We start from the raw sequence: 25,482 nt of genomic DNA on the forward strand, positions 1-25,482 counted from the left end.
TCTGACCTTCAATTCTGAATGATAGCTTTGCTGGATAAAGTCATCTTGGTTGTAGGTTCTTGGTATTCATCACTTTGAATATTTCTTGCCACTCCCTTCTGGCCTACATAGTTTCTATTGAGAAATCAGCTGACAGTCGTATGGGTATTCCCTTGTAGGTAACTAACTGTTTTTCTCTTGCTGTTTTTAAGATTCTCTCTTTGTCTTTAGCCCTTGGCACTTTAATTAAGATGTGTCTTGGTGTGGTCCTCTTTGGATTCCTTTTGTTTGGGGTTCTCTGTGCTTCCTGGAGTTGTAAGTCCATTTCTTTCACCAGGTGAGGGAAGTTTTCTGTCATTATTTCTTCAAATAGGTTTTCAATATCTTGCTCTCTCTTCTTCTGGCACCCCCATAATTCGGATGTTGGTACGCTTGATGGTGTCCCAGAGGCTCCTTACACTATCTTCATATTTTTGGATTCTTTTTTCTTTTTGTTTTTCCGGTTGGGTGTTTTTGCTTCTTCGTATTTCAAATCTTTGACTTGATTCTTGCGATCCTCTAGTCTGTTGTTGGATCTCTGTATAATATTCTTTATTTCAGTCAGTGTATGCTTAATTTCTAGTTGGTCATTTTTCTTATCCTCGAGGGTCTCACTAGATTTATCGAGGATCTCACTAAATTTATCGGCGGTTACTAGAAAATTCTTGAAAATCCTTATACCCGTGCTTTTGAATTCTATATCCAGTAGTTTGCTTTCCTCCATTTCTGTCATTTGTGACCTGTTTCTTTGTCTCCGCATTTTTTATGCTTCCCTGTGTTGGTAGAGTGGCTTTGTGTGCTAGGTGTCCTATAGGGCCCAGTGGCTCAGACTCCCCAATTACCTGAGGTGGACACTCTTGGTGCACCCCTTTGTGGTCTTTGTGCACAGTTTTGTTGTAGTTAACTCTTGATTGTTGTAGGTATCACTGAGAGGACTTGACCTCCAGGCCAATTGGCTGTGAGAATCAGCTGTGTCTACAGTGGGAGAACTGTGCTGAAGACACCCTTATGGGGCAAGACTTGCTTCAGTGGGGCTTTGGTGCTCACTGAGTCTGCCCCCTGAGTGTGTCCCTTATGGATCTGAGAAGTTGTAATCTGGATGGTCCCACTCTGACCACTGGGTACACTGGCTCTTGGATCTCTAAAGAGGTGCTTATTTAGCCTCTGCCTGAGGCTACCCAGCAGGAGCTATGGAGAGATCTGCAGATTCCTCTTCTTTGTTTAGGGTTTGGAGGTGCCCAGATGAGGCCCAGCTGTGAAGCAGTGCAAGCTGCTGTGGGGCCTTGGGCCTTCTTTTGGATGTTCTGGGTCTCTCTGACCCAGCTGCAGTTTGTTAGGTAATTTTCAGATTGCAAAGGGCCAGGCCTTTCATATTCAAAAGCCTCTATGCACAGCTTGGGTGGGTTTGGGTCTCAGGGGATCAACAGGGTGGAGCAAGCAGCTATGGCTGCTCTTCAGTCCTACCCTAAGAGGCCCCGAGTCTCAGTGTCCCGGTAATCACTGCAAGCACCTCTGAGAGAAAGCTGCCCTCGAGTTCTGCCCTATGTCAGACAGTCCAGCTTCTTCCCGTATGAGTCTGGGTCCCCACAGACTCGTCCCGAACTGGAGTTCAGAGCAGTCGGGAGCTTGAGACTCCCTCCTGATTGAAAAAGACAACCGTGTCCTCAGTTGCCAGCCCTTTCCGCGTGCGCCTCCATACCTCTGCACTTTTACTCCCGCACCTTCTCTGAATCTCAGTGTGCTTTTCTCTTTCCTTCTAGTTATAGAATTTCCACTCAGTCAGTCTTCCTGTGGTTCTGGATGATGTCCGTTTTGTCTTTTAGTTGTGTTTTTGAAGTGGCTGTGCGAGGCAGCAATTTCCTGTGATTACCTATGCCGCCATCTTGGTTTCTCCTGGATCTGTCCTCTTTCATTTCTGATTTTGCTTATTTGGGTCCTCTCTCTTTGCTTCTTGGTGAGCCTGGCTAGAGGTTCATCAGTTTTGTTTATCCTTTCAAAGAACCAGCTCTTGGTTTTGTTGATCTTTTGTATTTTTGTTTGTTTGTTTCTATGTCATTTATTTCCACTCTGATCTTAATTTCCTTCCTTCTGTTTATGCTGGGCTTTTCTTGTTGCTCTCTTTCTAACTCTTTGAGTTGTAGGGTTAGATAATTTATTAAAAGTTTTTCTTGTTTTTTGAGGTAGGCATGTAGAGCTATGAAGTTCCCTCTCAAGACTGCTTTCACTGTGTCCCATAGATTTTGCATTGTTGTGTTTTCATTGTCATTTGTTGCCATGATGCTTTTTATTCATACCCACATGCTCCAGGGAAATCCAGTTAAGTGGAGTCATCTAGATTTCCCCTGCCTGCCTCTTTTCACCTTTATATCTTTAGGTCATTTACTGTGCCCTTTCCCTCTTCTCATAGTTGGATTGATTAGTTCAGTCTACTTCTGCTTACCTGATTAATGTTTCTAATCCATTGCCCTGAAGTTGAATAGCTACATGGAATAACGTGCCTTGCATATTTCTATCCCACTTCCCCTTTGCTCATCAATGTCCAGCTTTTTTGCCTTCCTCCTGGTCTTTCATTATTATCAACATCATCATTGTTGTTACTATTTGTAGAGTGGAGAGAATCTTAGGATAATTAATAGGTGCCAAAATATTAAATATTAGCACACTCTGGGAAGCATGTGTACTATACTATTTTGTAATAATTTTATGAAAGCCTTTTGGGTAGATAGACTGCTTTAATAGAACAATCACTTTAACATATTTTTTCTTTCACAGTGTTTATGAGTAAGATTTTGGTGCTAGCTTGCTTTTCAGGAACTGGCACATTTATAAAGTTAATTTCTCACTATATTATTCTTTCCTTTAGAATTTGACTTAGTATAGATTAGTTTGACTAGCTTAACCAAGTTCTTATTTGCATCTAATTATTTTGTAAAGTTGGCAGTGAGATTAAGATTATTTAATTCAGTTTTCAGTGATAAGATGTTATAGTTTAGAAGTGCGGAGTGTTCATTGATAATACTCTTACTTTTGAGCATTTTTGTTACATCTGTATTTAACAAAACAAACAAACAAACAAAAAACTTCTGGGGCTTCCTGTGAGATAGGAAGCCATAAACTAATCATATACATCTTACTGCTGCCTTTAGAGGCAGCCATTATCCAATACAGCAACATAAGGTTGTTAGGTTTAAACAGCATGGGTTAAGCATGTTGGCCTTGCTTAGTAGAGGCTCCTTCCTTTTTTCTGTGACTGAAATAACAATCTGTGTCCAAAATAGAGAAGAGAATAATTTTTATAAAAATTGCTTTCTCTACAAACTTTGTAAGTTTAAGTGCAGATAGTGGGGCACCAGTTCCTGAACAATTGCTAGAGTACTGGTAACAAAAAACAAACAAACAAAAGAGGGAATAGTCATCTTTAAACTTTGAATTCAACTAGTAATTATGTTTAAATTAGGATGCAGGCCTAGTTTTAGCTTGCCAATTGGATTGTGATACACTGTACTCCTTTACAAAAAGTATATTTAACATTCTTTTTGGCTATAGAAGTAATGTTCAGTGTTTTAAAAATTAAAATGGCAGAAAAGACTGCCTTTCTTCTCTTCAAGCCAACTCCCTAGAACCAAGTGCCATTAAGTTTGTTTTTAATTACTGTTTTAACTTAAAAACAGACTTTTCTATTCTCATATTTATTATCGCTTAAACATCTTTGACTTTCACATCTGAATGATGGGGAAATTAGCATGCTTATACCGTATTTTAAGCATCCAATCACCCACCCTCTCCTTCTAGGATTTCTTGTTACGTATTTTTAGTTTTAGTCTTTGGCTTCAAAGAAAATACTAAAAAGTTGTTTCTTGACATATTTGTAGTATCTCTCTATCTTCACTCCCTTTTTTCATAGGTGAGGAATTTACGGTACCTATCCTTAATTTGGTCTTTTCTTTCCTCTCTCATCTCTCTTTTAAAATTAGTCATGCTATAATTTCATTTTTACTTTGTGTTTGTGTTTCTTTGCTTTTTATATAAAGCAATTCTCTCTTTACATAATTATATATAGTCATTTTGAAATTTGAAAACCAAAAATTGTGATTCATTCATTCTATAAATATTGATCCTTTAATACTTAAGTATCTCTGGGTTCTGAACTTGCTCCTCTGTTCTCACTACACAGATTCCCAGGAGATCTCCTTCAGTCTCACGATTTTAAATTTCATCTATATGCTGACTCCCAGTTCACATTTCTAGCCTGACTTCTCCTCCTCAAGCCTCCCATCTGCATATCCAACTGCTTCCTTGATATTCCTACTCAGATGTCTAATTGATATCTCAAAGTGTATATGTCCAAAAGGAGATCCTGATATACATCCCTTTCTCTCTCCAACTTTTCCCACAAAGTACTCCATATCTATCAATGGCAATTTCTTTCTTCTATTTGTTCAGGGCCGAAACCCTTTAAGTTTCTGCTCTCCCACTCTTTTAAAATTCACACCTACATCTGGTTCATTGACAAATGTTTTCTGACTTATATTCAAGATATTTAAAGAATTTGACACTATTCTTCACATCCTCTGCTACTATTCTGGTACAAGCTGCCATTGCTTGGATTATAGCAATAGCTATATAATTTTTGTGTCATCTGCTATTTTGGATTATTTTATTTATTCATATAGCTAACTGAGTTGAAAGAATTAATTCAGTGCAACAAGTGTTTATTAAATGTCTACCATGAACTAGTGCTGGATAGTCAGATCATTAAACACTGTCTCTGCCCTAGAAGAGAATTGGATCATGAGAACAAATAATTACAATGCATTGTAATACATAGAGTGAGGAAGTGTATGTAAGATTCACAAGTTAAAAGTCAGCATGGCTTGAGCATATATTGGTTATATCGAAGAAACCAAATGATATCCCTTAAAGCCCAATTAAAAAGTATTTTCAGCCTGGCCAGTGTGGCTCAGTGGTTGAACATTGACCCATGATCCAGAAGATCATGGTTCCATTCCCTGTCAGGGCACATACCCGGGTTGCGGGCTTGATCTCCAGTAGGTGGCATGCAGGAGGCAGCTGGTCGATGATTCTCTCTCATCATTGATGTTCCTGTCTCTCCCTCTCCGCTCCTCTCTCTGAAATCAATAAAAATATATTTTAAAGAAATATATTTTCCCCAGCATTTATATGTCAGTACAGACTTTTATACCCGCAGAAAAAAAGTGTTTTTGGAACTCCAAGAAATGACTAGAAGTCTACTGATTTGTTGAGTTTTGTTGTGTTAGTCAGCTGTTTTAAGGAAGAATTATTAGAGAGGTTATTAGAGACTTCTGAATACATGTAGTTACTATAGGAGATCTGCTTGGAGTTTTTGTTAGTTTAAACGTACAAAAGAAAAAGACCTGTGGTGAAGATACTCTTTCTAAGACTCTCAAAATAAAAATAAGTACAAACGTAATACAAGTTCATTATAAAAATTTAAAAATATAGAAACACACAGAGTATTTTACGTTCTATCATTTGCTTTTTCTACCTCATGTGTCATGGTCTTCTTTACAATTTAGTATGTCTAGAGCTATTTCATTTTTTAAAATGTATGATATTTCATTTTATGTCTGTAATCTAGTTTAAGCAAACTCTGCTGATGGACATTGTTTCCAGTTTTTCCATCATATCTATTACTTTGTTGGATGTGTTTATTTATATATCTTTATGCATTTGTAGAAGTATATATGTGAAATAATCCCTAGCTTTGAAATTGTTGGATGGAATCATTTGTATTTTAAGTTGTCCTTAAAAAAAAGTTATGATTTATATTCTTATCACAAAAATATATGAGAATACCTGTTTTCCTACATGCTCACCAATGTTGGATATTAGCACACTCTTTAGTTTTTGCTAGTGTAATAACGAAAAAACTAATATCTAATATTATTTCATTAATTAAAAGAAGATTTAAATATCTTTTCAAATTTTGAACAGTTTCATGTCTTTAACCCTGTTCTTGCTATTTCTCCTCACTTGGAATATGTTCTAACATTTTTCTCTGAACCTTTACCATTTTTCAAGCTATGTCAAAATCTGTGGGTTTTTTTTTCTTCCATTATTGGATTTCTCAGTAACCTCACCTAAAATGATTTCTCCCTTCTAACATATTTAATGTTTCATTTTCCACTTGTCACATTTTTATTACTCCTAATACATATTGTTTTCTTTTTCTAGAATTTCCAGATTCACGGGATGAATAAACCTTAGTGGAAAGAGAAGCATAAACCCGTCTTCTTTCACTATGGAGGCAGGTTTGGCAGATGGAGAACCTGACCGAATTTCGGTGAGTGGTTCAAAGATAGCATAATAAGATACTATCATCTACAGCTATGAAGTGTTTAAGTTATGATTTTATTTTAAAAATGTATTTCAAACAAGCTTTAAAAAACAATACTTTAACTCCTCTGTTGATATGAAAGTTACAGATAGTTTAAATTCTTTTGGAGCACAACCTAGTCAATTTTCTGATTTTTTTGCCCCATCGCCTCCCTTTTTTCCCTTTCTAGTGGTATAGTGTAAGATATACTGATGTCATAGTTTGTGTTTATGTTTTCCTTAAAACTTTCTGCCTTAGGGAAGTCAAGAGAATTATACTACATTGAGGAAATTAAATGCCTCCAAATCTCACATCATGTGAACTTATGAGCAGGCAGAGGGAGTAAAACAGTTAAAATAATTAAGAATTAAGAGTAGCTGCCACGTATATTCTTTCTATAAAAGTCTGAAGATTTAATAAACATTGCTGCCTTGTGATTGTGATTGAATTGTATTCTGAAATAAAATTAGTAGGAATAGTGGTTAAGTATACCTTACCAATAAGTAAAAAATAAAATCCACCAGGAGGGTATATTAAATGATGATTTGCCATTGTAAAAAAAAATGTCCCATGATAATTTCATTTTCAATTCTCCTGCAGCATTTTGACAGATCCCATTAAATACTGATTTATACACTCTTTATTAGGAATGTTTCTATTACCTAAAGTAAGGGTGGTAACTATATAAACTGTCAGTTTGGGAGCTCTGATTTGTTAGGTGGAAGATTCTTTGACAAATTTGTATTGTTGGAATAATGTGAAGGTCAAATTGTCTATCTTTCACATTGCTATGGAGTTGAGAGTCACTAGTATATTGAGAGGCTTGTAAATTTTAACTTGGTGAATGTCCTTTGTTCAGGCTCAAATGTAGGACAGTCTAATGATTGACAGCAAAATGCAATTTTGCTTACCTGTATTAATTTGGTCCCAACCTTTCTTGAATTTCTACTTCAAACTTGTTTACTTTCTTAAGTGGTCAAAAAATAGTTAAACTTTAAAATGATGACTTGTTAATAGAGAATAAAATGCACATGGAAAAAGCTTGATTTGTGAAGGTAATTGTCATGATGCTTATAAATGGAAAACTGATGGTAAGTTATTTTATTTTCACTATCATTTCAGAAACAAAGTTAAAATTAAGGGTCCTGTCTTAAAATATGGTGTATACTTTTCCATAAGTAGCATCTTATTTAAAGCTAATGGTCTTTCATAAGTCATTTTAGTTGAAGTATTTTAAATCTTTTAGTGATAATAAAAATGCTAGAAAAGCAACAGTAGCTGTTTTCTAAGTCTGTACTTTGTCAGACTATCCTCATAACAGCCGTTAAAGGTAGATACTTGTCTGTCCTCACTTTTGTAGGTGGGCAAATAGATCAGGGAAGTTTATTATGTTCCCTAAGAACTCATAGCTTAACCGGTGGAACTATCTGTCTCTGAATACTTTACTTTGCCACTAGGGTATTCACTACATATCTGTCTTTCTGAATAGAATTGCTTTAAATTTATTGTTACCTGTTAAAATATGTATCTAAGTAGGTAGTATTAAATTCTATAGCTGAATACCTGTAGTATATTAATGAAGTTTTAACCATTTTTATACTAAATTCTGTGCTGTTGAGAGGTTGGAGCAAGTTATTTAAAAAGCAATGAGAGCAATTTTTTGTATTTGTTCATTAAGTTTCTTCAGGGAATCGAACCAATGACCTCTTGGTTCATGGGTCGATGCTCAACCATTGAGCCATGCCGGGCAATATTTCTAGATTTTAAAAATGTATTCATTATTCTAGTTACCTATAGTTCAATTTTTGTTTTAGTGTTGTTAGTCTTAGGTGGTAAATATTGAAAAATATGGATTGAATCTCTTTATATGTGGTACTAAATATACTAAAGAACACAATGTACATTTAATATGTCTTAAAACATTTTGTAAAAGTCCAGAATTTATATCACTTTAGAAATAAACCACTAAGAAATGCTTAAAGTATAGGAGTCAACTTTCTATTAATAAATTGAGGTAGACTAAACTGAAATATCCTCTTAGATTAAAAAAAATTGAATATGTTCCTTAACTTAAGGAAAGTCATTAAATGTTTGAATATTTTATATATTATTTCTCTTACCAGAGGAAACTACTTTATAAGCTATAGTAGAGGTCAAAATTTTTTGTTGTATTAAAATTGATTATATAAATGATTTTTAAAAAATATGTATTTTTATTGATTTCAGAGAGGAAGGGAGAGGGAGAGATAGAAACATCAATGCATGCTCCCCCACTAGGGGTCAAGCCCGCAACCCCAGCATGTGCCCTGATGGGAAATGAACCATGATCTCCTGGTTCATAAGTCCACACTCAACCACTGAGCCACTCCAGCTGGGCCTCCTATTTGCTTTTAATTTTTCCTTTCAATATATTGAGGAAATGAAGTAGTCTGTCCTGTAGAGTTTCCCACAATCTGGATTTTTCCCATGGTGATTGTTTAATGTGTTCTTCAGTCAGTTATCTTTATTGCAAATTGGTCATTCAGATTAGACACTTGCTCAGATTCAGGTTCACTTTTTTTTTTTTTTTTAAATAATACTTCATTTATGGTGTGTGTATTATCATCAGGAGACATAATTAGTCTGTCTCTCTTCTTGTGATAATAGCAGCCCTTGATGACCATTGCCTAGATCTGTTCATTCAAGAGGGATATAAATGAATATTATAACTGGCTTAGAAAAATGGGAGCTGGAGAGAATGACTGACTAGCCTCTACCTTAAAGCAAGTAAACCAACCAGCCTACATTAGGTTAGGTATTTTGTCTTTCCATCATTTTACATTTAACCTTCTAAAGGGAGACATTTAATAAAATGATAAAACAATTTGGTAGGGATGATTTATGCTATATTAACATCTGAAAGTTACAAGTTAGTAGTATTTAAATATTTGTAATTTAAACTAACCAAGTGGGAAAATATTGCTCAATATTTCCTATTGTATGAGTATTTAATTCTTTTATCTTCATTTTTTTCGACTTGTTAGAGGTACTCTTGTTCTTCTTAGAGGCTTGAGTAATGTAAAAAATATGATGGGACTCTTTAATACATTTGGGGAATTGGGTTGGAGAAAGAGTTAGTTTTTTAAAAAGTAAAAGAAATAACCATTGACACAGTACATCAGCAGAATTGTAAGCTAGAATTTTTTTCTGTTCCATTATGCTTGGAGGTGGTCTCAAATTCCGTTCCCAGGACTATGGAACTCCTTCAGAACCTTTCATAGAATCCGTGAGGCCCAAATTATTTTTGTAGTAATACGATGGTATTTGCTGTTAACTGCCTTTTTTCTCATTCTCTCCTGAGTGTAGAGTGCACTTTTTCAGAGCTGTATGAGATATGATGTCATTGCTGTGCTGAGTAATGGATGTGTGCTTGCGTATTCTTGTTTTCAGATTTTCCTAGTTTAATTTTTTTTTCTAGGCAGTGTTTTTTTCTTTATATAATAAACTTAATTTTTTAGAATAGTTTTAGTAAATTCTCACTTAACATCATTGATAGCTTCCATGACTTTAAGCAAAATGATGTATAACAAAACCAGTTTTACCATAGGCTAATTGATACAAACGAGAATTAAGTTCCTATGGCATCTCATCAACATTATTTCAAGACATAGTTGCTATATACCTTGTCTCCAGTTTTTCCTGTTACTACCTTATTAGCCTATATTTGATATAATTAATGACTCCATATTGAAATATTATTAACTGAAGTTCATACTTTTCCCAGCTTGCCTTAGCTGTTACCTAATATTCTTTTTCTGTCCTAGGATCCCATCTAGGATAGCACATTATATTTAGTCAGCATGCTTCCTTAGGGCCCCTTGGCTGTGATAGTTTTTTTTTGATGACCTTGATGGTGTTAAGAAATACTTATCAGAAAGGGAGTGGACTGACTCTTCTTGGGGGGGAAAGGGGTGTGGAGGATCCGGGAAGAGACTGGACAAAAATCGTGCACCTACGGGTGAGGACAGTGGGGGGTAGGGGGGGAGGGCGGAGGGTGGGGTGGGAACCGGGTGGAGGGGAGCTATGGGGGGAAAAAAGAGGAACAACTGTAATAATCTGAACAATAAAGATTTAATTAAAAAAAATAAATATTAAAAAGAAAAAAAATACTGATCAGATATTTTTTGCAATGTTCCTCAATTGGGATTTGTTTGATGTTTTTCTCATGATTAGACTGGGCTTATGGGTTTTTGGGAGGATACCACAAAGGTAAATACCATTTTATCACATTATTATCAAGAGTATACTATCAACATGACTTACCATCTTTGATGTTGACCTTGATAGTGAATAGATGAGTCAGTGAATTTCACATATAGCAAATATAAATAGGTATAATCCATATAAATAACATTTCTTTGGAGTCCTCAGTAATTTCTAGGAGTATAAAGGAATCTGGAAACACAATAGTTTGAGAATTGCTTGTTTAAATCTTCAGCAACCAACACTTAGAAGAATAATTGTTAAGAAAAGAGAGACCCAGAAGGTGATGGGGGTGGAATGAGGGAGTGGTGACCAAGATAAAATTTGCCTATTTCATAACTGAACTGAGCATTAAGACATGATCTATACCTTCAAGGAATTTTGTTGTTGTTTTTATTATTTTCTTTCTTCATGTTGACATTTAACAGATATCTGTTGAATGCCGACTTATTTTGTCAGATTCATATCATCTACAAATAATTTTTTTCTTTTTTTAAAATCCCTACACAGCTGAGTCTTTGGTTTTGTGTATGCATGTTTGGCAGCACAGCCAAGGGTGAACATGAGTTGGGACGGCTGAAAGGCTTAGAAAAGACAGACAAGAGAATGAAAGCTGGGTCTCGGTGGGATGCTGCTTCTCTGAGAGACAGCGACCACGCCCACAGGCCGTGTCTTTATTTTATAGCAGATGCCATGAGGCAAAGTAAGGGCTTGACCAAGATGTTTACAGCATTCTCGTTGGTTTCAATCCTCCTCAACTACATGCACCTGAACTCTATCAAGCCCACATCACTCAGGCACGTGGGGCCACGTGTTCAGACCATAGGTTCAAGCTTACAACTACACCTGTTGGCTATGATTGTGCTGGGAGGGCCCTGCTCTCCAAGCTGGGACTTGCACGTGGCAGTGAGAGGACTGTGCCCTCTCCTCAGTCCAAGGCTTGAACCTGTCCAAACACTGTAGCGGCTCCCCACACATGTTTAAGGGAGAGAGTTGGGGTAGTCTATAGCTTTTCATATTTTTCAAGAAATTTACTCATTTTGTGTAGGTTTCAAATTTATTTAAGATTTAATATTTCCTATGAAATAAAGAGGTAATATGAAAATTGACCATCATGCCCTTGCACAAGATGGCTGCCACAAGATGGCCAGCAGGGGAGGGCAGTTGGGGGCAACCAGGTTGGCAGGGGAAGGCAGTTAGGGGTGATCAGACCAGCAGGGGAGCGGTTAGGGGGTGATCAGGCAGGGAGGCAGGCGAGTGGTCGGGAGCTAGCAGTCCCGGATTGTGAGAGGGATGTCCGACTGCTGGAATAGGTCCAGTCCCACAGTGATCAGGCACTCTCTCTCTCTCTGTCTCTCTCTCTCTCTCTGTCTCTCTCTCTCTCTCTCTCTCTCTCTCTCACACACACACACACACACACACACACACACAGCAGTGCACGAATTTTGTGCATCAGACCTCTAGTTTTTTAAAAGCCCATCATGTCCTCTTTGGGGGTCTTCTATTTTGTGAATGTGGCACTTTTGTTTTTTTCTTACATCTCTCTTAAGTTTTTTTTTAATATTTTCCATCTTTTTTCTCCTTATGCCTTCTTGTTGAATTCTTTTATTATTATTCCAGCTCACTAATTTATTATTGTGTCTTTTTGTTGTTGTTGAAACCTGCTGAATACTTTATTTTACCATGCTATCTTATAGCTGGTATTGCTAGCTGTTTTTTTTATGATTGCTTGGTTCTGCTTTATTTTTACAATATTTTCCATGTCTTTATTATGGTTATTTTAAACTTAGTTCACTAATTTTTGCGTCTTCTACCAAGATTTTTCAGTTTTTTTTCTTTCACAGCACTTGAGCTCCATAGGACATTATTTTTGTTTGTGAGCTTATACTTTCTTGGAAATAATATTCTCCTGGGAATATTAACTGCCTTGTCTCATGCTGCCCCAGATAAAAAGGGAGGGACACAGAGACTCTTTTGTTCAACCTAGGGAATACATGTGTTAGGGTAGAGAACCTCTTGTTAAAATTGTTGCTTTATCATTCCTCATTTGCCCCTTCCACTCTTAAGTTCTGTTTCTTAGAGAACTTTTTGTTTCTTAGAGAACTTTTTGTATTTGTGCTGTGGGCCATAGTTCTTTTCCACAAGCTGCCTCCTTATTTATATTCAATTCATTTGGGGGAAAGGGCAGTGGAAGGTAGTGGTCAGCTTCTTCATTGGCATGTATGTGCATACTGCAACTGTACATGTGCACAGTTTAAAAACAAAAGTCTTTAGAATTGTGTTTAATGCCTCTGGTTGGTTGAAAATCTTTTTCTGCCCTGGTGGTAAAGACACGAAGGACAATGATCTATCCATTATTGCAAAGAGAAAAGGGCACAGAACGATAGCTCCCAATCTTACTTCCTACCTCCACCTCCCTTACCTTCCTCCATCTGTGGTACTATACTCTCTTCTACTCGAGGGTTGCTCTCCATCCATCCATCACTAGGCATGGCTTTAGGGAGGGTGTTAGTTACTTATAAGTGACTCAGTTCCCATTTGCAAAAAGAAATCGATTACTTTCTTTTTGGCTTTGTGTTCCCAGCGTGAAGAATGGCTAAGGTGGTGGCTGAAAATGGACTAAGGATTCAAAAGAACAGTAGCTATATTGGGCAGTTCATTAATATAAGATCCTTGCCCGCTGTCACATGCCCACAATTTAAAGGTCAAAAGTAGAACTATTAAGGTAACTATCTCCCAAGTAAATAGGTCATGCCATTTACCCAGTAGATTTTTTTTTTTTTTTGCTAGACTAGACTAGAGGAGGAAAACTGACTTTTTAAAGATTTATTATTTCTTTCAATATCCATAAATAATGCAATATTTAGTTTTTTAATGTATAGATTAAAGATTTTTCATAAGCATTATTACTTGCTGTTTCTCCTTCATTTTAAGACATGCAGGTGCATCTTGTAAGCAGGATATAATTAAAGCCAAGACACCCACAGCTCTGCATTGAGCTCTTAATTATAATTACAGTGAGGCCTTGACTTACGAGTGTCCCAACTAATGAGTTTTTTGAGATACCAGCTGTCTCTCGGCCAATTTTTTGCATTGAGTTGATAGAGTAATTTGAGTTAACGAGCTCGGTCTCAGAACGAATTAAACTCGTAAGTCAAGGCCCCATTGTACGTGCATTAAGAATCTTAACATAAATTTCTTCCTACTTAAAAATAAAATAACATGGGAGTCCCATAAACCTCAGGAAGAGGTTTTATGCAAAGGATTGGGGTTTTATCATGTTGGAGATACATGAAGATAAATTTGATTTAAAGTTAGAGAAAATCTATACCTACCAACTGTGATGGGAGAGCAAGGAAGGATTTTTATCTAGACTCAAGATCACTTTAGTAGGTTTTCATTAACTTATGGCGATTTCAGAAGTCCCCTACTGTAAATTTATAATTTAATATAAATTTAAAGTGGAAACAGCAGCAATGGAGCAAGAAAGAGATTGGGAGAGAAAATGAACTTTTTAGTGTGTATGTGCATATGTATATGGATTTATATTAATGTATGTACATGCACATACATTAATATAATGTATACACATGTACATGTACACATAAAATTTAATTTTGGTCAAACATTTATTGAGTTTAGCAAACTAACCTACTTTCAGTGAGTATACAGCTATGTTGCTAGGTTTTTTACTATATTATGTTCAGAGCAGGTTTTTGAGTCTTACAGGGAATATTGTTTACTACTTTAGGGGAATTAGTAGAAAGTAAAACTAGAGGAAATGAGTAACAACTAACATTTATTAAATTTCTATTACGGCCCCGCTGGTTTGGCTCAGGTTGAGTGTTGACCCAGGAACCAGGAGGTTGCTGGTTTGATTGCTGGTCAGGTCACATGCCCTGGTTGCAGGCTCGATCCCCAATAGGGGCTGTGCAGGAGGCAGCCAATTGATGATGTTCCTCTGTCATGGTTGTGTTTGGGCTACTATATTTGTGTGGAGAGAAAACAATTTTTTTGGCACAATTTTTATGAGTCCTGACCTCATTTATCGTTTCCATAATACTGTGAAGTATATAATATATATTACTGTCTCTGTTTTAAGAGATGAAGAAACTGAGGCTCTGAAGGGGTTATAATTTTCCTAAGATCACCTTGCTAGTCAGTGGGTATGTTAAGGTTTCAATACAGATACTCTAATTCTGTTATTCTTGTCATTGAATGCAAAGGCTAATAATATGTTTATGTATAAACGGATATGTTTTATACCTAGCCTTTTTAAAACATTCCTTTAAAGTTTTTACATACATTGCCTAATGTATACTTCGAAAAGTATGTAGTACATGATTTATTTTATTTAACCCAAAGCTTTGTTCACCTGTAACTAATTTTGACTTTTTTATCTGGGGTGAATATTTTGGCATTTAGGAACTATGTAGTTGCTGACACATGAAGAGCCATTGCTAACTGCATTTTTATGTGTGATAGATACTATGAATCATGGAGGTTGATATTTTCGTAATATTATTCACAATCTTGCCTGTGGCTTGCTACTGAACACCATGATATACCAATCAGTCATATGTTAGAAATAGAATAGAATTCTAGAAGGAAAGTATTTGCTATGTAGTCCTTAAGTCTTTTTTAAAATTACCTTTCAATTATAGTTGACATTCAATATTGTATTAGTTTTAGCTGTACAGTATCATGCTTAGATATTTATGTAACTTATAAAGCGATCCCCTGATAAGTCTAGTACCCACCTGACACCATACATAGTTATTAAAATACTAGAAGCCTGGTGCACAAAATTTGTGCGGGGGGGGGGGGGGTCCCTCTTCCCGGCCTGCACCCTCTCCAGTCCAGGACCATTCACCTGCCTGCCTGCCTAATTGCCCTAACCACTCTGCCTGCCTGCCTGATCGCCCCTAACTGCCTCTGCCTGCTTGCCTGATCGCCCCTAACCCCTCTGTCTGCTGGCCTGATCGCCCCTAACCGCCCTCCCCTGCTGGCTGATTGCACCTAACTGCCCTCCCCTGCCGGCCTGATCGCCTCTAACTGTTCCCTTGCCGGCCTGATTGCCCCTAACCGCCTCTGCCTTGGCCCCTGCCACCGTGGCTTTGTCTGGAAGGAGGACTGGATGACCGGAAGATGTCCAGTTGACCCGGTTTAATTAGCGTATTACCCTTTTATTATTATAGCTAATTGACAATATTCCCTATGCTGTACTAGTCCTTATGTCTTAATTCAGATCCTGGTCATGATTAAATATAGGATATAGGCTCATGCATCTGTATGAGAATTGGCCACAGTGAAATTCCAAGTAACATAAGCTCTTACTTCAGACTCAAAATCAAAATAATTTAAATAGGTCGTAAGAGCAAGCATCATATACATGAGCTATCTCATAGAACTAGTTTCATACCTAACCTGGCATGATTGTGATGTGATAACATGGTTTCTGTTAATTCATAACATTTTCAGGTAACCATGGATGGTTAGGTTGGATATAGAGGAGAATGTTAGTAAGGTCAAAGGCCATGATTATGGGTTTATTTTTTTAGTAGTAATCACTTTTCCCCCCTGATTTCATAACCACAAACTTCACCAGCAGTCTCACCAGATGCACGGCATTAGTTACAATTGACATATTGATTGATTTTGAACTTTCCTTGTATATGAAGACCTAGATGAAGGAGGTTGATGTAATCATGGCAAGAGACCACTAGTACTGAAAGAAATACAATTTCTGTTCCATTACCAAAAACCAATGGTAAGTCTGTAACAATGTTATTTATAAAGGACAGAATTATTTAAGAGAAAGGATGGGGGAATTCCTAACATTGGAATTTGGGCATATGATGATAGCCAAGACTGATAGTTGAAGAAAATATGAATATGCGTTAAGCACAACTAAGGATATTAGCATTGAGGCACTTTTCTATGTTGAATTTTTAGTATAACAATTTTAGGACAGTTCTCATGAACAATAAGAACATTAAATTTAAGATATTTATTTGTTTACCCAGGGAATCTTGTGGAGAGATTTCATGATTGTAATCCATATTAGTTCTTTGTGTATCCATATTAAGTGTGCAGAATGTTAAGTTTTGTAAAATATAAAGGTGAATAAGACTTGTTTTTGCTGTAGAGAATTTAAGCTAATTCATTTAGTAAACAAGTAACTCAGCAAGCTACATGTAAAAAATCCTTTGCTAGATATTAGGATTATAATAATGATTATGCCCTTTTCATTTATGCATTTATTCAGTATTTATTGAGTGTCTACCATGTGTCAGGTTCTGTTCTAGTTTTAAGCAGTACAACAGTGAACAAAACAAAGTTCCTACTCCAGTGAAACTAACATTCTAGTGGAGGAAGAAAAAAAATACATAATTATATACTACTCGAGGCCCAGTGCATGGATTCGTACACTGGTGAAGGGCGTGGCATGTGGGGATGGGCTGCTGTGGGAGTGCCGCTCATCCCAGTCAGCTGAATGGCTGTGGACCCGCCCTCTGAGCAGCGGCTCCTGCTGTGGGAGTGCCACTCATCCAGGTCAGCCAAATGGCACTCCCATTGTGGGAGCACACTGACCACCAGGGAGCAGCTCCTGCATTGAGCTTCTGCCCTCTGGTGGTCAGTTCGCATCATAGCGACTGCTTGACTTACCATTCTGGTCGTTCCACCATTTTGTCACTGGGCTTTTATATATATAGATGTTATGTGATGATTGTTGTGATGAAAAATAAAGCAGGGGAGAAAAAGAGTACTGGCATAGGGGATGGATGTTGTTGTTTTCTAGGAATATCATGGAAGTCTTCTGATGAAGTGACTTTTGAACAGAGTCCTAAATGTAGTTTTCTATGCAGAGAAAAGAGCTAAGTGTGGAACTCACAGGCCTGTTAGGCAGATTGCTGATTGGGCTGTAAGTGTTGAGATTTGGGGGAAAGGTGAGTGAGAGGTCTTTCCACCTCCTTAGTCAGGAAGATGGAGGTACAGGGACAATGTCCTTAGAAACATGTGGAGCTCCTTTCTGCAGTTCTGCCTGATAGAAGGATGCAGTGACAATCAGATGGAATATCCCTTTTTCTGCCTGGCTGGGATATAGTATCCCTTTGTTATGCTTGACATGGAAAGTTAGGAAAGACCTTAACCAAGGGTGTGATATTTTATCTGGGGTAAGAAGAATGATTATACTGGGAAGGTGATTGGGATGGCCTTAAGGGGTTGGAGCTCAGGAGAGGGTAGGTGGGAAACTAATTTGGGGAATTGTCAGGGAATAGAGCCCATTTAAAAATCAAGTCAGGGAAAGCATATTGAATGAGGACAGGAGAGATTTCAGAATGCAGCCTTGGGAAATAACTATCTTAAGCGGGCAGAAAAGGAAGGGAGCCAAGCAGAGAGAGGGAAGAAGAGAAAGAAGAGAAAATAGCTGGAAAACTAGGAAAGGGAAGAGAGTTTTGAGAAAAAGAGTGGCCAGTAGTGGCAAATGCTAGATAGAGAACGGTCAATTAAGTTGAGCTGGGGAAAGGTAAGGTTGTACTAGACCTGAGCTGTCCAATAGGGCAACTATTTATGGTAAATTTACATTTAAAGTAATTAAGTTAAATATTTAATCTCTCAGTCTCACTCGCTACATTTCAACAATTTAATAGCTATATGTAGCTATATCTATTGATTAGCATAGATATACCAGTAGAATATTTTCATCATTGGAGAAAGTTCTATTTGACAGAACTGTATTAGACCATTATAATACCAGGAAAAAAGTTAAATAACAGTTTAATTTTTATGATAGCAACAGAGAAAATACTATAAGATAACTATGAATTGTAAAAACAAACAAGTTGATATTTTAAGGCCAGAGTTGGGGAAAGATAACTTTAGCTTGAAGTTTGGTAGCAGAATTGGCTATTTGAGTTGAGCCTTCAGGGTCAGAGAACTTTCGAGCTATTGAGCAGGGAAGCAAAAAGAAAGCAGGTACAAAATTGCAGATCACTCTGAGCAATCAATTTTCCTAGATAGAATTTACTTAAGTGGAGCTGTGGAGTGCAAGGCTATTTCATAGGAGATCAAAACATTTCTGTGGAGTGAATGATTGTAGAAAATTTAAATATCGGTGTTTGGAGCTTATTTTCTAAGTAATGGGTGCTATCAATGTTTTTAAGTTAAGGAGGAGCAACATGGCTAAAGTCATAGTTGGTAAATTAGTCATTCCCTTCTCCATCCGTAGTCTTTGTCATTTGTTTTACTACTAAGTAATTTTGCCTTACGTCTATGTATTGCTTTAAAAAAAAAATCTATAAAGCAGCCCTAGCCAGATTGGTTCAATGGATTGTCAGCCCATGGACTGAAGGGTCTTGGGTTTGATTCTGGTCAAGGGCATGAACCTTGGTTTCAGGCTCTATTCCTGGCCCTGGTTGGGGCACGTGCAGGAGGCAACCAATCAATGTGTCTCTCTCACATTGATGTTTCTCTCTCTCTGTCTCTGTCCTTCCCTTCCACTCTATCTAAAATATCAATGGGAAAATATCCTCAGGTGAGGATTAACCAAAAAAAAAATCTATAAAGCAAAGTCTGGAAAGTTGTAAGTTTTAATAATTATGTATTCATAGAGGAAAAAATTAACTTCACAGAAGTTAAATTACTTGCTAATTATGAGGCTAGCTTCAAAAATGAGTAATTTAGGTAGACTGGAGATAACTTGTCAAATAAATTACTACACAATACATATAGTCTTCAATATATGGTGATTGCCTTGACAGTAGGAAACATGTCTTTATCATGTTTGTGAATTTTAGTACCTAACATAGTAAATGAATGAAGTGAGATTGAATGCAGGAATATCTGTTGAAAGGGAGATAGATGCAAAATTTGATAAATGAGATAAGTGGATCTGGCCCTACATTGTATTAATAGAAATTGAAAGAAAGGGCTTGGTGTGAGAAAGACATTGTCTAGGTAAAAATCATCAGAACTTAATGACTTGTTCAGATGTAAGGGAAAAAGAGTTTCAGATGACTAAAGGATTTAGGAAGATGGTACCATTGAAAAATTAGGCAAATTGATGTGGAATCTTGTTTCTGAGGAAAACTGCTGAGTGCTCTTCATTACATAATGTCTTGTAAAACAAACTAAAGCCCTTTCTTTGTTAATAAAATTCTGTAACAAGAACTTAATTTGCAATAATGTCCGAACATACAGATAGCAATGCTTTGTAATGAAGGTCTGTGAAAAAACAAAGAACATTCCAGAGAGAACATCACAGGTTAGAAGATTGACTAATTTCCTAAAGCCTCAGGATTTTTTTTTTAAGGATTTAGTTTCTGGTGTAAGCTTAATATTGCACTCCTTCCTTCCTTCCTTCCTTCCTTCCTTCCTTCCTTCCTTCCTTCCTTCCTTCCTTCTTCTTTCTTTTTTTTTGCTACTTAAAGATTAATGCACCTCTTAATTCATTTACTCAACTGTGGGTGCTGTCTAGATTCAGATTCTGGTGTATGAGATTAAATCACTCCTGAGAAAATTTGTTTCTTTTTTAGATCTTGCCATATTCAGAAGTTGCTGAAGGTGAAGAGACAGTGAGTAATATATATGGTGTTATTTTTTGAAATGTTAACATTTTAATATTTTTTTTTAGGATTTCAAGTTGGATTCTTAAAATATATGTTTATTGGATTTAATCATAGATTATTTTGTCATTCTGAGAAGTAGCTAATGTAGCCTAAAAAGATTAGTTTAAAAAATGTTTTTATTTTTTTCAAAATGTAAATAGGCATAATCATTTTTACTATAAGAATAATACATAGTACTGTGGCATATTTAAACAATATAAAATATAATAAAATTCTACCTTATAAAGCTAACCACTGTTAATATTTTGGTGACATATTTCCTGTGTGTTAATATGTGTATATCTTACATATGAAATTTTAGAGAAGTTGAGTCATATCATACATACTTTTTAATAAAGTCCTTTTAAAAGCCAATATATAATGGATGTTTTTTAGTCAGTGAAAAAAACCTTTAATTACTAGTGATAGTATTTTATTGTATGACTATATTTTTAATTTATACCTTGTTTTAAATAGGTTATTGTTTTAGAGGACTGTAAATATTGTGATATATACACACACACATACATACATACATCTTTTTGACCATTTTGACCTTAGTATACATTCCTAGAAGTGGGGGGTCAAAAGTGGGATCAAATGTGTGATTAGTTTATTTTAAAATAAATGCCTGGCCAGTCAGATCATATTTTCCTAGCAGTAATAAGCTCTGGTTCCCAGAAAAAATATTGCTTAAAATCTCTCCTGTAAAACTCAGGGGTAAATGTGCACGTGTATGTTTTGCAGGCAATTGCAGGAATGTAGAAATTCAGTTATATGTTGAAAGAACAAACAGATGTCAGCTGCATTATATATCCCTCACTGAAGTTTCTTGCTGTAAGGGCCCAAAATAACACTAAGTAGAGCACTCTTGAGATGTGTTATATAATCCTGCTTCTGAATTGTGGCTTCTGAGAGCCAGCTGCAGTAGGATTGCTTCTAGGAATACAACCTGATTAGCTTTATTGGGGTAGAGGTTCCACCTGCTTGCATCTTTATTTTCAAGGTGTACTCATATCAGTGCTTGATAAGCTTGTTATGCTTTCACTTAAGATCAAAAGATGACTTAAATCAATGTATATGTTAAGGAGATGCTGTGCTAAAGGCAATGGAATCAAGTTGATGTATAGATCTCATGGGATTATTTTGTATAACAGGGTAGCTATCTGTCCTGGATAGCTCTGGACTGAGGTTTCCCAGATCACAAGGTGTGATTGATTATGAGCTTCTACCTATTCCTTTACATTTCTTAAAGATTGCAAATTTTATGCTAATTATTCATGGCAAATACTTAAAAGTACATTAAAGTAAAATCACATTTTTTTCCATAATGTTCTTTTTCTGAGATTTGTAGACTAAATTCAGTAATGACTTTCATGCTTTTAATTAAAGTATGTTGGTAATACACTAGCATATCAGTATAATTTTACTATTTTCAGCCTATACTTTCTGCCAAAAGAGAGTATTTATTTATATGTTAAAAAGATTATTGAGGTGACTGTGTGGACATTGTCTAAGGCAGTGGTTCTCAATCTTGGCTGCACATTAGAATCACCTGGGAATCTTTTTAAAATCCTGATTTCTGGGCCTCATGCTCCGGAAATTTTGTTTCTTTGTTACTAATGTTGTGGCCCCACCCCATAACGAAGACACAGAATTTCTGGAGGATGAGGCGCAGAAATCAGGATTTTAAAAAGATTCCCAGGTGATTCTAATGTGCAGCCAAGGTTGAGAACCACTGGTCTAAGGGATAATGGTAAGTATGATAAATTACTCAAATAAAGAAAATGTGTGTGTCAAATCTTAATGGTCTTTTTCTGAACAAGCTGAAGAAACGTTCCTAGATTCTTTGGAGATTCTAGTAGTATTTTGGTTTGCTAATAAAAGTCAAGGAAAGTGGCTAGCTTTTTGTTTGTCTGTTTTTAATATCTTACAAGATGCTTGTGTAAAGTGTTTCCACATCAGTAATTTCACATTGTCTTTATTCATGTATTATACAATATGGAACTGCACAAATTAGATCCAGGTCCTAAAAGTGGTAAGAATAAGAAGTTAGTAAGTTACTTAGTAAAATTAACTTCTAATCTTTAATTATGTGTAGATCGCACAAATTTCGTTCACTGGGCCTCCAGTTTACAATAATTTCTTACCAATTTACACCTTTCCCTATATAGGTCTGTTTGTCCAACTGCCTGTTTCACATTTTTATTTGGATGTCTAACAGGCATTTCAAACGTGCAAGCAACTCTGGGAGGATTTCACTTGCATCCCAATTTAATGCCTTGGTTTCCACATCTTCCTGGGGGAGGTTTCTGAGGCCATGCGTATTTTTCATGGTGCTTCTGCTTTTATTTGGAGTATTTCAGTTCTGTTCCATTATTTGTTTTCTGGTGCCTGTTCTTTATTCTTGTGGCATTTTTTAATCTAATAGGTAATATAGCCTAACTCTCACAAACATCATAATCTGTATCTATAAAAGCCTAAAAGCCACTGTTACGACAGAAGGACTGGTTGCTATGATGCACACTGACCACCAGGGGGCAGACACTCAACTCAGGAGCTGCCCCTAGCCCACAGGCCCCCATCACCGATGGAGCCTGCTGGTCAATCTCCCAGTCCGTGCCCCCAGGCTGGGACCGGGAACTGGGGGTGGGTGGCGGCAGATGTGGCCCCTTTCCCAGGGGGGCCAAGGGCTGGCTCCCTTCTCAGGGCTGGCGGCCAACCTCCTGGGTCCTCTTCCCCCTCCCCCTGGCTGGCAGGTCCACATCACCCAATTGGGGCCGGGCCCCAGGCTGAGATGGGAAACTGGGGGTGGGTGGTAGCGGATGCGTGTGGCAAGAGAAGGAAGTGGTGGGGAGGCGGAGAGGCAGGGGACCTGATTGGCCCTGATCATCAGTCAGGCCTAGGGACCCCACCCGTGCACAAATTTCGTGCACTGGGCCTCCAGTTTATAATAATTTCTTAGCAATTTACAGCTTTCCCTATACAGGTCTGTTTGTCCAACTGCCTGTTTCACAATTTTATTTGGATGTCTAACAGGCATTTCAAACTTGACCTGTTCCAAACTGAGCTCCTTACATTTCTCCCTGTAAACTAGTTGCTCTTGCTGTCTTTCGCATCTCAGATAATGGCAATTCTGTCCCTCCAAGTGCTCAGACCTCAACATTTGACATCATTTTGATTGCTCTTTTTTTTTTTTTATCCCATAGTTGGTCTATTTGGAAATCCTGTTGGCTTTATTTTAAAAATATATTCAGATATCAGCTACTTCTCATCACTCTCATTGCTACCACTTTGGTTCAAGTCTCCTTCATCTCTTCCCTAGTTTATTGCAGTAACCTCCTAACTGATTATATATCCTTGTCCCTGGTCTAGTCTCAACATAGCAGCCAGAGCAATTCTATTAAAAAATAATCAGATTATGTCACTCATTTTCATAGAGCCAATCAGTGGCCCTCATTTCATTCAGAATAAAATCGAAGTTATGGCTAGGTCTTATAAAATTCCGTACAATCTGACACCCATTTACTTCTTTGACTTTATCTCCTCCTAATACTCTCCTGCTTGCAGTGTATTTCAGCCTCTTTGGCCTTTTTACTAGTCCTCAAACACTCCAAACTTGCTTCCTTATCAATATTCTACTCTATACTTGCTCCTCCCTCTGCCTGGAATACTCTTCCTTTTTATGTCCTAAGGTAAATTAACCTCATTTTACTCAGTCAACCCTGTAGTGGGGAAGTCTTCTTAGGACACTCTATCTAAATTTTTTTTTTAAAAATATATTTTATTGATTTTTTACAGAGAGGAAGGAAGAGGGACAGAGAGTTAAAACATCGATGAGAGAGAAACATCGATCAGCTGCTTCCTGCACACTCCCCACTGGGCATGCGCCCGCAACCAAGGCACATGCCCTTGACCAGAATCGAACCTGGGACCCCTGAGTCACAGGCCGACGCTATATCCACTGAGCCAAACCGGCCAGAGCTCTATCTAAAATTTTAACTCCCTCTTTCTTAACATTTTATATGTCCGAATTTTCTTACATATTTTTGCGTGTTTATTATGTCATTGTTCATCACACCCATTAGAACATAACTGCCACAAAGACAGGATTTTTGTCTGTTTTGCTCACTAGTATATTTCTTGGTATCTAAAGTAATACCTGTCTATATAGTAGATGTTCAGTAAATATTTAGATGCATGGATGGATCTATGATTGTATTAGACTATGCTTATTTTAATTATTATTCATTTTCTTAATCTGAAAATAATATTAGATTATGTCAATAGAATTAGATTTATGTGACACAAAGATGCTTTAGGATATAAAATTGAAAGCCAGCATACTTTGAAACAAATATTCAGAAATTGCTGTGTGTACTAAGGATTTTTTTCTGGGAATAAGCAGGCAAGGGGTACAACTGTACAAAAGTTGAGAAAATGCTATTAATCAACAAAAATTGAGAATATAACAGAACTGTACAATGAAAGTAAATTTAAGCCCAACTCAAAAACCTTCAAATATGACCAACCTTGTGAAATTAAACACTCCCAACCATGTATAAATGTTTAGAACAGTGGTTCTCAACCTCCCTAATGCTGCGACCCTTTAATACAGTTCCTCATATTGTGGTGACCCCCAATTTCATTGTTACAAATTGAACATAATTAAAGCATAGTGATTAATCACAAAAACAATATGTAATTATATATGTGTTTTCCGATGGTCTTAGGCGACCCCTGTGAAAGGGTCGTTCGACTCCCAAGGTTGAGAATTGCTGGTTTAGAACCATTACTTTCAGTTAGGAAGTTCCTGATAAAACTAGGGAAACTAGTAATTATTCATATTAGTACAGGAACATTTTTTTAGAAAATGTCTGTGAAACATTTGTAGTTTTCCACAGCTGTCTCTGTCAATTTCTTAACTTCTTTCCATTTCCAATGTTATATTTATTGGTGTTAGCTTATCATCCTAAAAGTAAGTGGTATAAAATGAAAAGCATTTATTATCTTACAATTTCTGTAGGTCAGGAATCCAAGAACAGCTTTGCTAGTTGTCTCTGGCTCAAAATCTCTATATAGTTGCAGTCAAGCCACTGAGAAGGGGGCCTGCTGCAGTCTTTTTTTTAAAAAATATATTCTTATTGATTTTTAGAGAGGAAGGGAGAGGGAGAGAGAGATAGAAACATCAATGATGAGAATCATTGATCAGCTGCCTCCTGCATGCCCCTCACTGGGGATCGAGCCCGCAAC

General features: G+C 36.9%; 1 protein-coding gene across 2 annotated transcripts in view; it reads left to right on the top strand.

The window, feature by feature from the left end:
* The window catches only part of OSBPL8 (oxysterol binding protein like 8), a 171,498-nt gene that overhangs the window by 46,893 nt on the left and 99,123 nt on the right, over positions 1-25,482 (top strand). For both annotated transcript variants that reach the window (XM_081083382.1, XM_081083381.1), the window contains 2 exons: positions 6,235-6,343; positions 20,158-20,196. Coding sequence is in view for 1 of the 2 variants with exons in the window: in XM_081083381.1 (XP_080939507.1) it covers positions 6,302-6,343; positions 20,158-20,196 (81 nt within the window). In the remaining variant the exon portion in view is untranslated. The remainder of the gene's footprint in view (positions 1-6,234; positions 6,344-20,157; positions 20,197-25,482) is intronic.

The sequence above is a fragment of the Myotis nattereri genome (assembly GCF_964212035.1).
Source record: "Myotis nattereri genome assembly, chromosome: 2".
NCBI lineage: Eukaryota > Metazoa > Chordata > Mammalia > Chiroptera > Vespertilionidae > Myotis > Myotis nattereri.